This window comes from Budorcas taxicolor, chromosome 7 (genome assembly GCF_023091745.1).
Source record: "Budorcas taxicolor isolate Tak-1 chromosome 7, Takin1.1, whole genome shotgun sequence".
Taxonomy (NCBI): domain Eukaryota; kingdom Metazoa; phylum Chordata; class Mammalia; order Artiodactyla; family Bovidae; genus Budorcas; species Budorcas taxicolor.
This window is the reverse complement of record NC_068916.1, coordinates 7,116,406-7,129,671: the sequence shown is the minus strand read 5'-3', so window position 1 is coordinate 7,129,671 and position 13,266 is coordinate 7,116,406. Positions and strand designations below refer to the sequence as shown.

Sequence of the window (13,266 nt, the reverse complement as noted above, 5' to 3'; positions counted from 1 at the left end):
GCCTTGACTAGATGGACCTTTGTTGGCAAAGTAATATCTCTGCTTTTTAATATACTATCTAGGTTGGTCATAACTTTCCTTCCAAGGAGTAAGCGTCTTTTAATTTCATGGCTGCAGTCACCATCTGCAGTGATTTTGGAGCCCCCCAAAATAACTCTGTCACTGCCTCCAATGTTTCCCCATCTATTTCTCATGAAGTGATGGGACCAGATGCCATGATCTTCGTTTTCTGAATGTTGAGCTTTAAGCCAACTTTTTCACTCTCCTCTTTCACTTTCATCAAGAGGCTCTTTAGTTCTTCTTCGCTTTCTGCCATAAAGCGAAGGGTGCAGACATCCCAGCAGACAACAGATGGCCATGTGGAGCCACGGCATCGCATCTCCTGGGAGGAGCCCTGCGTGGAGACAGAATAAGACAGTCCCGGGTCAAACGAGAGGCTGCCTGGCGGTCACTGGACCCAGCTTGGGTGATGTGTGTAGGCCAGAGGAGGCCGCCAGGGGGCGGCAGAGGCCGAGGAGGGTCCCAGTTTCCTAGGAGGACAGATTCTCAGATCCCCCCGCTTATGGAGGAGGGAATCCAGCTTTTGGAGGTCCAGCTAGGACTCGAATCCAGTGGTCAGAGCCTCCAGATGACAAAGTGTGGGTTTCTTGAGGGCATGACCCGAAACAAGGGACTCCCCCTTCCTCTGTACCTCTGATCTCATTTGTGGGACATGCCAGACACTACTTCCCCAGGTAGTCACGTCCTTCCGTTTTTGGGGAACATGGTCATGGACAGCCCCTCTGCCATGACCGCCATTTTACACTGAATGTCTGACACAGCGTAGACTCTCAATGCATGTTCGGTGAGGAACCAATGAATACATGAAGAAATGAATGAATGAGACACTTGTTCTGTGCCAGGCTTGTGTTATACAGGTTCCGTTTGTTCCCCTGAGGCAAGGGCTATTTTATGCCCGTTTACAGATGGGGAAACTGAGGCCCAGAGAGACGCAAAGTCTCTCTCAAATATGGATGGCATTCAGGACTTGAAGGAACCTGTTGCCTTCCACTCACTGTAGCCTGAGGGCCGGGTTTGGTGATGCCCTCCTGCTAGGCTCTAGAGAAATGGAGAGGGTCAAAGTACCAATTGAGGGCGGGGTTCAAGCAGAGAAAGTTTTCCCTATGGGACCCTGAAACCTTGAAAGTAAGCCCAGTTCTGTGGGTGAGTGAGCTCCCCTTAGCTCAGGGTACAAAAGCACAACGGGGATCTGAATGCTGGGCCACTGCTCCCAGAGGTGTGGCCCTGGGCGAGTGACATGCCAACTTTGAACCTCGGTTTCCCCACCTGTCCAAGGGAGACATTAACAGTTTATGGTCAGCGGAAAGTGCCCCCACAAAGCAGGGGGAAAGGGGGCATTTGGGAGCCTCCCCCCACCCCCCAGCAGCCACCTAAGTGTCCTGTCCTGGCCCATCTGACGGAGTACAGGGCGGAAAGGGTGCGGGTCCTGCCCGCCCCAGGTCTGGGGGCGGAGTCTCGCCGACCCGGAGCCCAATAAATCCGCGGCCCGCCGCCGCCGGGAGCTGCCCCTTTAAGCCCCACCGAGACCTCCTGCTGCCAGCCCTGAGCACAGCTCCCAAGGACGGGGACAGACGTCCGGGCGGGGGACGTACCGCTTGCACTGGGCGCCTGGACGCAGCGAGAGGCCAGGTGGACGGACAGACAGACGCGAGGACGAAGAAGGGTGACAGGGAGGCAGACGAGCTGCAGCGAGGAGCCACAGTTTTCTCGCCCAGGGAGCCCCGGGCCGCGGGGGCGACCAAAGGGGACAGGCGCGCGGTGTCGCTGCCGCCGCTGAGCATCCTGCTACCTGCGCGCTGCCTTGCCTCCTCGGCCGCTGCCAACTTCCCTCAGCCGAGACGCGCGGGGTGGCTGGAAGGGGCCGAGGACGCGCCTGTCCCCTCCCGCGCGCCTCATGGCCACCGTCGAGGCAAAGGAGCGGGCCACGTTCGGAGCTTGGGACTACGGGGTCTTCGCCCTTATGCTACTGGTGTCCACCGGCATCGGGTTGTGGGTCGGGGTAGCGCGAGGCGGGCAGCGCAGCGCCGAGGACTTCTTCACCGGGGGTCGGCGCCTGTCCGCCCTGCCGGTGGGCCTCTCGCTGGCCGCCAGCTTCATGTCGGCGGTGCAGGTGCTGGGGGTGCCAGCCGAGGCCTACCGCTATGGCCTCAAGTTCCTCTGGATGTGCCTGGGACAGCTGCTCAACTCTCTGCTCACTGCCCTGCTCTTCCTGCCGATCTTCTACCGCCTGGGCCTCACCAGCACCTACGAGGTACTGGGCAGGCGCCCGGAGGGCCTGAGGACCTGCCTGACTGGGAACGCGGGGACGCGGCAGGGGAGGCCCTAAGGCCCTGAACCGTGGTGCAGGGGGCCGCAGGCGGGCTCTCGGGTGCTGTAACTGGGGAGCCTCCGAGACGGACAGGTGGGGACGGTTCTGGGAAGAAGCCGCAGGCAGTGAGGCCGGGGCAGGAAGGAGGAAGAGGAGCCGGCGTCCTGGTTCTCTTGGGTGGAAACTCGCTCAGGGCGGAGCCAGGCTCGGCCAGGGGAGCGCTCACACGTGGACAGGCACACACCTGGCCCCCCAGCCCGCAAGCCTGGGCTTGCGTCCACCCGAGTGACTGCCTGGCGGCAGGCTCCGGATTCGAAATCCGACTTCCCCTCAGCTTGCTTCCCACCTTCCACAAGGGGTTGCCTCTCCGCTCGGGTTGCCCAAGACTCGCTCCAGGGCAGTGAGCACGAAGATTAAAATCTTGACCGGTCGTACAGCAGACAGCCAGTCACAGGCACTGTCTGTATCTTGAGAAAGTTGACTCGGAGCGGCGGCAGCCCCAGGGGAACGATCAGACATGAGTGGGAGCGTGTGGGACCAATGTGTGCACGCTTGATGGTGCAGTCCTACGGGCACACGCCGTATGCACAGGCGCGGGGATGGCGAGTGTGCACAAGTGTGTGCAGATAGATTGGAAAGGGTGCTTGGAGGGAGCCCTCCGCCCCCCTCTCCGCCATGGGCAACAGTGTGGAGTTGGCCTCCGATGGGCGGGCAGAAGCCAAGAGTGCGGGTGAAGGACCCAGAAGCCTCGGGTCCCTGAATGGGGACTCTCCAGCTGACCACGAACCCTCGGCTTCTCCTTGTAGTACCTGGAGATGCGCTTCAGCCGCGCTGTGCGGCTCTGCGGGACTCTGCAGTACCTGGTGGCTACAGTGAGTGGCTTCGGCCCCGCGCTCGACCCCAGGGTCCAGCTCGGGTCAAATATCGGACGGTCACGCCCACAACCCGGCTCCCACCCCTCACGACCCCACTCCCACTCTGCAAAGCCTTGTCCAGGCCCCGCCCACAACCCTTCTGGTCCCGCCCACAATCCTTCTGGCCCCGCCCCAGGAGGCTCTGTTTGCAAGTCCGGCCCGCCAGCCTCTCGCAGACCTCCTCCCTGACTCCACCCGGATCCCGCGTGGCCCGGCCCATCTGCCCTCAGTCAAGTACCCCAACCGGCCTCCTCCCCCTAGCTCCTTCCTAATACCCTCTTCGCACAGGTGCCCCCCAGCCTCCCTGCCCTTGCCCTCTATCTGCAGATGCTGTACACAGGCATAGTGATCTACGCCCCCGCGCTCATCCTGAACCAAGGTTTGAATCGGCGGGGATGGGAAGCGGTGGTGGCGGGAAGGAACAAAGGCTTAGAGACTTGCCGGGGTGAGGGGAGGGACAGCTCTAGGAGAGAAGAATCCTACTTGACTCCCCAAAAGGCCACAAGACAGTGAAAGCCAAGCTTTCGGCCTGCAAATTGACCTAACAGGAGGGTCTCCTTGCAGTGACAGGGCTGGACATCTGGGCATCGCTCCTGTCTACCGGAGTCATCTGCACCTTCTACACTACTGTGGTGACTGTCCCTCTACCCCCACCCCGCGTGGGGCTGCATGCCCCCTGAGTGGGAGAGACCCTGGGCAGGCCCATGCACTTCCCTCCCTTCCCTTTCTCCAGAGGAAGACTGTGTCCCGACTGGGCCTACTTCCTCATCTTTATTATGAAAAGTGATTTGAAAGGCTTATTGCTGAAAGTCCAAGGATACGGCATGGCTGGATCCAGGGGCTACAACAGAGCCCTCTGTGTTCTCTCCCATCTGTTAAGAACCTCATTAGCTCTGGGCTTCCATCTCTTTGGGCTTCATTCTAGCAGAAAGTGAGTTCCTGTTTCAGGATGGACTGACTGAAGTCCCAGGAGGGTTCTGTCTGGCTCTGGTATTCAGTAAATGATGAGCCATTCGCAGCGGTTTGGGGAGCTAGGATGTTCTGTTGGATATTCCTGGAGTTGGGAGCAGGATTAGCCTCACCTGAATGACCTGCAAGTGTGGAAGGGGCTTCTCCAAAGGAAACCGAGGAGCTGCCAAGGGAAGGCAAAGATGTGAAGGCTAGATGGGTAAAAACAACAGCTAATAATAACAGTAGTAGTAATAGTGATAATAATAGTGGCAGCCATCATTCACTGAACACTTGCATGCGCTTCCAAATATTTTTCTTGTATTAATTAATCTATTCCTTGCAATGATACCCTGAAGAAGGTACTATTATTAACCCCATTTTACAGATGATGAAACTGAGGCAGAGAAGACCATTGGTCCCAGCCGTTACTGGAGGCCAGGCCAAATCCCGCCAGGCCCCCTGCCTGACTCCTCCCTCCCACCTCTGCTCTGTCCTACAGGCCGCAGACAGATCCCCACCTGACCCCCTATCTCCCTCTCTGTCACACCTTGCAGGGCGGCATGAAGGCTGTGATCTGGACCGACGTGTTTCAGGTCTTAGTGATGCTGAGTGGTTTCTGGGTTGTCCTGGCTCGTGGAACTGTGCTCGTGGGTGGACCTGGGCGAGTACTCGAGCTTGCCAAGAACCACTCCCGGATCAACCTGATGGAGTACGTGAAAATGTAGAGGAAGACACGGCAGAGTGATGGAGCTGGCATCTCTGCCCTGGGAGAAGCCCGCCAATGCCGCCTCCCCCAGGAAGCCCTTCCTACTCTCCTCCCCAGCCAGAAAACCTAGCCAAAACCCTGGCTCCCCCTCTCTGGGAATTGAAGGCTCTCGAGATCCCAGTTAGGCACAGAAAAAAAAATGTTTTTTAGATACATGTGGATGACTCAATAAACCCATGAACTTTTAATCTGGCAAACTCCTGTTCGCACTTGAAAACCTAGCCCCAAATGTCCCTTTAAGACCCATCAGGTCCAGAATAGGCATCTGGGGCCACTTGGGAGGGAGAAGTCAGTGTAGCATTCCCACATGGCTGACTTGCCCCGTCCTCATCCAGCTTTGACCTGGACCCGAGGAGCCGCTACACGTTCTGGACTTTTGTTGTGGGTGGCACGTTGGTGTGGCTCTCGATGTACGGGGTGAACCAAGCACAGGTGCAGCGCTACGTGGCCTGTCGCACGGAGAAGCAAGCCAAGCTGTGAGTATTTGGCAGGGTGCCTCTGGGACGTGCCGGCCCCTCCCTCCAGTCCTGCGACCACCTCTCCCCTCCAGGGCCGTGCTCATCAACCAGCTGGGCCTGTTCCTGATCGTGTCCAGCGCTGCCGCCTGCGGCGTCGTCATGTTCACGTTCTACCTTGACTGTGACCCTCTCCTGGCGGGGCGCATCTCTGCCCCAGACCAGGTGAGTCTGGTCCAGGCTCCCTAGGCCCCTCCTATCCACCCACCCGCACTGTGAGCCTCTGGGTGAGTCTCTGGGGGTGAAGGTGGAAAAGTATTCCTAGTGGAGAGACAGTTTGTGCAAATGTCCAGAGGCAGGAAAGAACTCAACACAGAGGAGGAGCTGGGAGGTGACGCAATGTTATGGGGGAGGGGAGGGGCATTTCAGACTCCTTGAGGGATATCAAGGAGGCCATGGGACCACAGCTCAGCATGAAATGATGACACTATCAATAAGGACCAGCTCTCATGTCCCAAGTACCTACACTGTGCCTCATGCCCCTTCACAAGCAGTTAGTTTCCCACCAAAATCTTTCAACATGTGATGAGGCCAAGACTGCCATGGCCCTTGATTTACAGATGAGGAAACTGAGGCAGGAGATCAGAAGTAAAGCAATTGCCTGAGGTCCACAGGCAAGTCAGGGGTAGCACCAAGGCCAGGACCCAGACGTGCTCACTCTGGGGGGAGCTCTGACCATGGGGTTCAGAGTCCACGGGGTCGGATCCCAGACTGCCTGTGTAACCTCAAGCAAGGAGTGACCCTCTTTGGCCTCACTGGCTTCATCAGTAAAGTGGGAATGACCCAGGATCGCAGAGTCAGTCAACAAACACACGCTGAGTACCCACTGAGTCTGGTCTGTACTGGGTGTTGGGACTGTGCAGTGTGAGGACAGACAGATGCCCTTACCCTTGGGGCATTGCTGTCCTGGAGGCTGACCCCTGACTCCCTTCAGTACATGCCCCTGCTGGTGCTGGACATCTTTGAGGACCTGCCTGGAGTCCCTGGGCTCTTTCTGGCCTGTGCCTACAGTGGCACCCTCAGGTGAGTGACCCTGCTCTCTCACTTGGCCACATCTGAGCCCCTGGGGCCTCATTGTAATGTTCTGAGCACGTCCAGAGTATACTGCTCAGTTCTCAGTAAGTGGGGTCCAATGGAAGGCATACCCTGGGCACAAGGGCCCCAGATCCGGGGTCTTTGCCCATTATTGCCCGCCAGGGTTACACTTGATTCCTTTCCCTTTCTTCTTTCTGTTCTCCCTCCCTCAAACAAATGTTTGTCGAGTGCCTATGGGGCAGGTACTGCTGTTCTGAATACTGGGGCACAGCGGTCCCCCACTTCCGCCCTCAGGGGCCTCACGCTCTGGCAGTTTCAGAGCTCCCCTGAGTTCTGGTCGCATCGCTGCTCCTGCTGTGACCAGAGTCTATGTGGCCCTTCTCTGCACCCCATCACTGCTTTGTAATGAGACCTTGTGTCATTCATGTCCTCGGTCATGGGTGTCCTTGCCGCCATGAGGGTATCTCAGGTCTGCGGGAGAGTACGGAGGCGGACCTCTCCTCTGCTCTTGAGGGATTCTGTTGCCCAGGCCTCTACCCTTGGGCTGGGCTGGGTCCTGGCAGGCCAGTTGCTGTGGATAGCTGAGGGCTTCCTCCAGCAGGTAAGCCCTGGGAGCAAGAGGCGGCCAGTCCCTGAGGACGCCCCCCTCTTTTGCACGCCCCTCTTCCAGCACTGCGTCCACCAGCATCAACGCCATGGCTGCTGTCACTGTGGAGGACCTCATCAAACCTCGGCTGCCGAGCCTGGCCCCTCGGAGACTGGTCATCATCTCCAAGGGGCTCTGTGAGTTGGGGGGCCCTGGGTGGGGGGCCGGGGCAGCCTCCCCCCACTGACAGAGCCATCCCCATCCACTACAGCGCTCATCTACGGCTCAGCTTGTCTCACCGTGGCGGCTCTGTCGTCCCTGCTGGGGGGCGGTGTCCTCCAGGTAAGTACCCCCCCTCCACAATCTTCCCAAGAGGTGAGGTATCATCCTCTTTGAGACTCAGAGAAGGTTATACATGTCAATGGCAGAACTGAGTTCTGACATGCCACCAGCAGGATGGCCGCCGCCTGGCCTGAAACAGGGATGCTGGGAGGGGGGAGTAGTGACCTGGGGGCAAGAAGGGCCTCCTCCTGGCATGGTCGTGGAACCAGATTTGTCAAGAGAGCGAATCCGCATCTTTGGGAGAGAGATAAGAATAGGGCATCCCTTCCCCTTTAGAGAAACTGAGGCATAGAGGAGTCTCAAGACCGCCAGTGGAGTTCCCCGGGTCTTCCTTTCCCAGCGGGTAAACGGAGGCTAGGAAAGGTGGGATGACTCATCTTCAGTCGCCCTCCCACCCACTCCCCCAGGGCTCCTTCACCGTCATGGGAGTCATCAGCGGCCCTCTCCTCGGAGCCTTCATCCTGGGGATGTTCGTCCCCACCTGCAATACACCGGTGCGTATTAATACGCGGGCGAAGGACTAGGAGTGCGAGTGGGCCAACATCGACCCCCGCTGACACTGGGTCCCTCACCAGGGCGTCCTGTCCGGGCTGGCCGTGGGCTTGGCGCTGTCGCTGTGGGTGGCCGTGGGCGCCACTCTGTACCCGCCTAGCGCGCAGTCCATGGGGGTCCTTCCGTCGTCAGCGTCCGGCTGTGCTGTGCCCTCAGCCAACGCCTCTGGTCTCCTGGACCCTCTTCTCACTGCCAACGCCTCCAGCAGGGTCTCCAGGTAAACTCTGAGCGGGGAAGCGTGGCCAGAGAGAGTGTGGTTGCGGAGGGATCCTGCAGCTGAGTCCCTACTGGGAAGGAGCCGGTGGGGGGGCGGGGCTTGGGCGTAGAGCCTTCTCCGCAGAAGGAAGAGAAAGTGCAAGTCTCCGAGGCCAGAGTTCAGTGTAGTGCGTTCCAACTATGGTGAGGTTAGAGTGGATTTAATGGCCAAAGAAAGGATAGGAGATGAGGTTCAACCAGAGAAACTGGATTCTTTTTAAACTGTGATATCATTTACAGACCATAGAATTAGCCATTTAACACTGGTTTTTAGTATATTCACCAGGTTATCCAATCATCACCACTATCTCAAGAACATTTTCATTACCTCAAAAACAAAAAAACACAAAAGCCCAAAACCGTATACAATTTAGCAGTCACTGCCCATTTCCACCTCCCTCTAGCCCCTGACTTCCCTGGAGGCTCAGATGGTAAAGAATCCACCTGCAATGTGGAAGACATGGGTTCGATCCCTGGGTTGGGAACATCCCCTGGAGAAGGGAATGGATACCTACTCCAGTATTCTGGCCTGGAGAATTCTATGGACTGTATAATCCATGGGGTCGCAAATGGTGGGACAGGACTGAGCGGCTTTCACTTCTAGCCCCAGGCAACCACTAATCTACCTTCTGTCGCTGTGGCCTTGCCTGCTGAGGACGTTTCGTATAAATGGAATTGTGCACCGTATGACCTGTTGTGCCCAGCTGCCTTCACTCAGAATGATGTTTTTAAGGATTGTCTACGCTGGAGTGTGTTCAGTGCTTCATTCTTTTATGACCTCATAGTATTTCACTGGAGGGATGGACCAGTTTGGTTTATCCTTCATCAGTTGATGGACATTTGGGTAGTTTCTACTTTTTGGTGATTGTGACTAGTGCTGCTATGAACATTTGTGTACAAGTGCTGGTATGGACATATATTTTCTTTTTTCTTGGTATATACCTGGGAGTAGAATTGCTGGGTCATATGGTAGTTCTATATTTAGCTTTTAAGAAACCATCAGGTTATTTTGCATAGCCGCTGCATCATTTTACATTCCTACCAGAAATATATAAAGATTCCAACTTCTCCACATCCTTGCCAATACTTTTATTATCCCCTTCTTTTTTCTGAGTTCTAACCATCCTACTGGGTATGAGATAATACTCATTGTGGTTTTGACTTGCATTTCCCCAGTGACTAATGATGTCAACAGTCTTTTCACGTGCCTGTTGGCCATACTTATATCTTCTTTGGACAAATGTCTTCTCAAATCCCTTGCTCATTTTTAAATCAGGTCTTTTGTCTTTTCATATTGAGTTCTAATTTATATGTTCTTTATATCTTTATTCTTGATATTAGATCTTTATCAGATATATGATTTGCAAATGACTTCTCCCATTCTCTGGGTTATCTTTTCATTCTGTGGACAGTATCCTTTGATACACAAAAGTTTTCCATCTGGATAAAGTCCAATTTATCCTTTTTTTTTTTTTTTTTTTCTTTTTTACTGGCATGGGTTTCCATTTCCTGCTCCAGGGGATCTTCCTGACCCAGGGATCAAACCTGCTTCTCCTGCATTGGCAGGTGGGTTCTTTACCACTGAGCCACCTGGGAAGTCCCTCTATGTTTGTTTTGTTTGGCCATGCTGTGCTGTTTGCGAGATCTTAGTTCCCTGACTAGGGGTTAGACACAAGCCGTCAGCAGTTAAAGCATGGAATCCTAACCACTAGACCATCAGGGAATTACCTCCGTTTTCTTTGGCTGCTTGAGCTTTCGGTGTCATATCTAAGAAAATATTGCCAAATCCATGGTCATAAAGATTCATGCCTGTTTTCTTCTTAGAGCTTAATTTGCTTTGATTCTGAGGGTGATAAGCAGAAGCAGGAGGCAACCTGAGTTACGTTTTATTTGTATGTGCTCAGTCATGTCCAACTCTTTGCAACTGTAGTGGACTGTAGTGTGCCATGGAATTTTCCAGGCAGGAATACTGGAGTGGGTTGCCATTTTCTCCTCCAGGGCATCCTGACCTAGGGATGAAACCCACGTCTCTTGCACCTCCTGCACTGGCAGGCAGATTCTTTATTGCGCCACCTAGGAAGCCCTGAGTTACGTTTTAGTACTGTTCCTCTGCTTGCATGTAGACATTGCCTGAAGGTGTTGGTGGGATAGCAAGAAGGAAGGAGAATTGGCATACGTCCAGACAAGCAGCATGAAGGACTGGGCTGGGTTGTGAGAGTGTAGACAGGAGGAAGCAAATGAAATGGATTTTAGATTCATTCTCATCTCTCTCTCTCTTAGCTTGGAAATGGACCCTGATCAGCAAACCTTAGCTGACAACTTCTATGCCATTTCCTATCTCTATTATGGTGCCTTGGGTACACTGTGCACTGTGCTATGTGGAGCCCTTGTCAGCTGCCTGACAGGTAAGGAGGGCATATGGCATCCTTAGAGGTCACCCTGTCCACCTTCTGCCTCTAGGACCCGCAGGGAGGGGAGGGAGGACCGTTCTGTCAGTCAAGCGGCCACTGTATGCTAGCCGCATCTGCACCATTTTGCTGCATCGCCTTCATGACACCCTCCACCTTGTGGGACTTGTCCTATTTTGCAAAGGCAGAAACTGAGGCATCCCCTCTCCACCTCTCTATTCCCTCTTCAGCTCCAAAGATAAAGTCTTTGCTGGAGGATGTGGGATGGTGGGGGAGGGGTCACGAGGCTCTGTCCTTGGTGCTGAAATATCTTTTCCCCGAAGTCTTGGCAACTCCGCTCCCTTTTGGGAACTCTGAATCCCGTGAAGAAGTGGAAAGAGATTAAAAGAAATCAATAGTGATAAGAGTACCTATTCTCTCTTCCCGAGTCTCAGATTTTCCATTCACCAGGGCTCTACTGGGTCCTTCACCAATTCTGGCAATATTCTAGACCCTGGGAACACAGCAGCAAATGGAGCCATGTGCTGGGCCCTCCCGGCCACCCACTGTTGTCTATTACAACCTCTCACTGTGTAGATGAGAAAGTGAGGCCCAGACAGGGGCAGAGACTTGCCAGTGTCCCCAGTGGGTCACTGTCAGATCTGAGTTTGGAAGCCATCAGAGATCTCCCTTTTCCTCCCCAGGGCTTGGTCTCCAGTTTTCCCACCACCCTCACTAAATAACTCCATTTTCTCTCTGCCCCCTCAGGCCCCACCAAGCGCAGTGCTCTGGGTCCTGGTCTGCTCTGGTGGGACCTCATGCGGCAGACAGCATCAGTGGCCCCCAAGGAAGAGGTGGCCTCCCTGGATGACGGTTTGATGAAGGTCAGTCTCAGGGTTGGGATCCCAGAGCAGGGGGAGGGGCAGTGAAGTGGCTTCAGGTGCTCTGTGTGTGACCTTAACTCAGGGAAGTGACATAGTGAGTCACCGTCTTCGTCTTTCTCAACTTCTCCTTACCGCCAGTGGAAAGGCTCAGCCTGGAGCTAGTGCATCTTCAACGCTTTCTGTTACTCACTTGAACAAGGACTGAGCAGACTTTCATACTGTTCATTTTCATTGTATCTGTTTTTACAACTACCTCCAGTCTATGGCAACTGAAACTGGCTTGCCTTTCAGTTACTGATATAAAGTCTTCCCTGAAAATAAAATTGCTTAATTCAAAAGTGAGTCAACTTAGAAAAAGTTTTACGTAAGAAACATGACAGGGGGTAGACCAACATTGACCAGAGCCGTGTGGTTACTATGGGAATACCCTGAGTTTAGGAAACACTGTCCCTGGGGGGTGGGGTGGTGGTGTCTGATCCAGGTCTGCTCCTGCTTTGGATTCCCTGTTTCATTCCCTTATTTTTTAAGCACTTGCTGTGTACCCAGACATGCTCTGGCAGGAGCAGAAGAAAGCTAAAGCAAGAAAGGAATAGGGTCTAAGCAGGTGGTGAGTATTAGGAAGAAAATAAAATAGGATATGGTGATGGGGGTGGCCTCTTGGATAAGGTGACATTATTAATGTCCAGAATGAGGAGACAACTACTGGGAAATCTGAGGGAAGGGCATTCTTGGTGGAGGGCACAGCAGGTGCAAAGGCCCTGAGGTCAGAGCAGACTCAATGGTGAGGACAGGGATTTGGGATTTGAAGTGTTTTAAAGCTTCCTCCAGCTGCTGTGGGGAAATAATTTATTTTCTTGAAGAATAGGTAGAGTCAGAGAAAGGAGAGGTACAGGCATCCATGGGTGCATGGATGGGCTGGACCGTAGGTGACACGGCCATGGGGGAGAGAAGTGGATGGAGGTTTTGGAGGCAGAAGGGACAGGACTTGCCAAGGTGACATTGTGTCACTCTTCCCAGGCTCTGTCCTCCCAGTTCTTCTGTCCCCATCTGGAGAATATCTGAGCTGACACAGCAGAAGGGGGGTCTCTGACAGGGACTTTCTTCTCTCCTTCCTGCAGGGTACTGAGGAGTTGCCCCCTGGAGCCAAGAGGCCTTCTGACTTTCTGCCCACTGATGAGGACCATCTGCTTTACCTGGGTCAGAAGGAGGTGAATGGAGCTGGTTCCAGGACACCAGGCAGTGAACACGACAAAGGTCTTGACCTGCAGGAGACAGACCTCTGAAGCAGTTGAGGACTGACCACCTGGGATGGGACCTCAGGGAGGTCCCATGGGCCAATGGCCTTGGGCTCTGATTGATTAGGTCACATCATATGCAAATAAACTTGGAGCTGCACAACCCCACCCTATGGGAAGAGGTGAAGCCCCGCCTCCAAAATATCATCTGATCCTGCTTCCTGCTTCCAGCCAGCCCTGAGTCTTAGATGCTATACCCCTGCCCATTCTCCCAAAACAGCCAGAGTTTTCCCTACCTATAAAAGAAAGAGGTTGAAGTCCCCTCTGGACAACATAGGAACCCCCCAGGCCCAACATTGGGGTCTGAGAAAGACCCCAGGTCTTCCCAGGGAGATATCTGAACCTTAGCAATGATTTTGGAGGTCCTCAGGCCCAAATTCCTGTAACCCACTTCACAGAAAGCGCAATTGAGGCCT

The 13,266-nt window shown here is 54.4% G+C and overlaps 1 protein-coding gene across 1 annotated transcript; it reads left to right on the top strand.

The window, feature by feature from the left end:
* The first annotated feature begins 1,954 nt into the window (after window positions 1–1,954).
* Window positions 1,955–12,838, top strand: SLC5A5 (solute carrier family 5 member 5). The gene is made up of 16 exons (XM_052644133.1): window positions 1,955–2,311; window positions 3,175–3,240; window positions 3,610–3,661; window positions 3,847–3,914; window positions 4,619–4,687; window positions 4,788–4,942; window positions 5,335–5,475; window positions 5,550–5,679; window positions 6,449–6,537; window positions 7,220–7,332; window positions 7,407–7,477; window positions 7,885–7,971; window positions 8,053–8,246; window positions 10,565–10,689; window positions 11,440–11,555; window positions 12,674–12,838. Exons 1-16 carry the CDS (start codon window positions 1,955–1,957, stop codon window positions 12,836–12,838), a joined length of 1,998 nt encoding a protein of 665 aa, XP_052500093.1.
* The last annotated feature ends 428 nt before the right edge of the window (window positions 12,839–13,266 follow it).

Coding starts and splice junctions, on each gene's coding strand:
- SLC5A5 (XM_052644133.1), top strand. CDS start 1,955: ATGGCCACCGTCGAGGCAAAGGAGCGGGCCACGTTCGGAGCTTGGGAC. Junction 4,943..5,334: donor TCCCGGATCAACCTGATGGA/GTACGTGAAAAT, acceptor GTCCTCATCCAG/CTTTGACCTGGACCCGAGGA. Junction 8,247..10,564: donor GCCTCCAGCAGGGTCTCCAG/GTAAACTCTGAG, acceptor TCTCTCTCTTAG/CTTGGAAATGGACCCTGATC.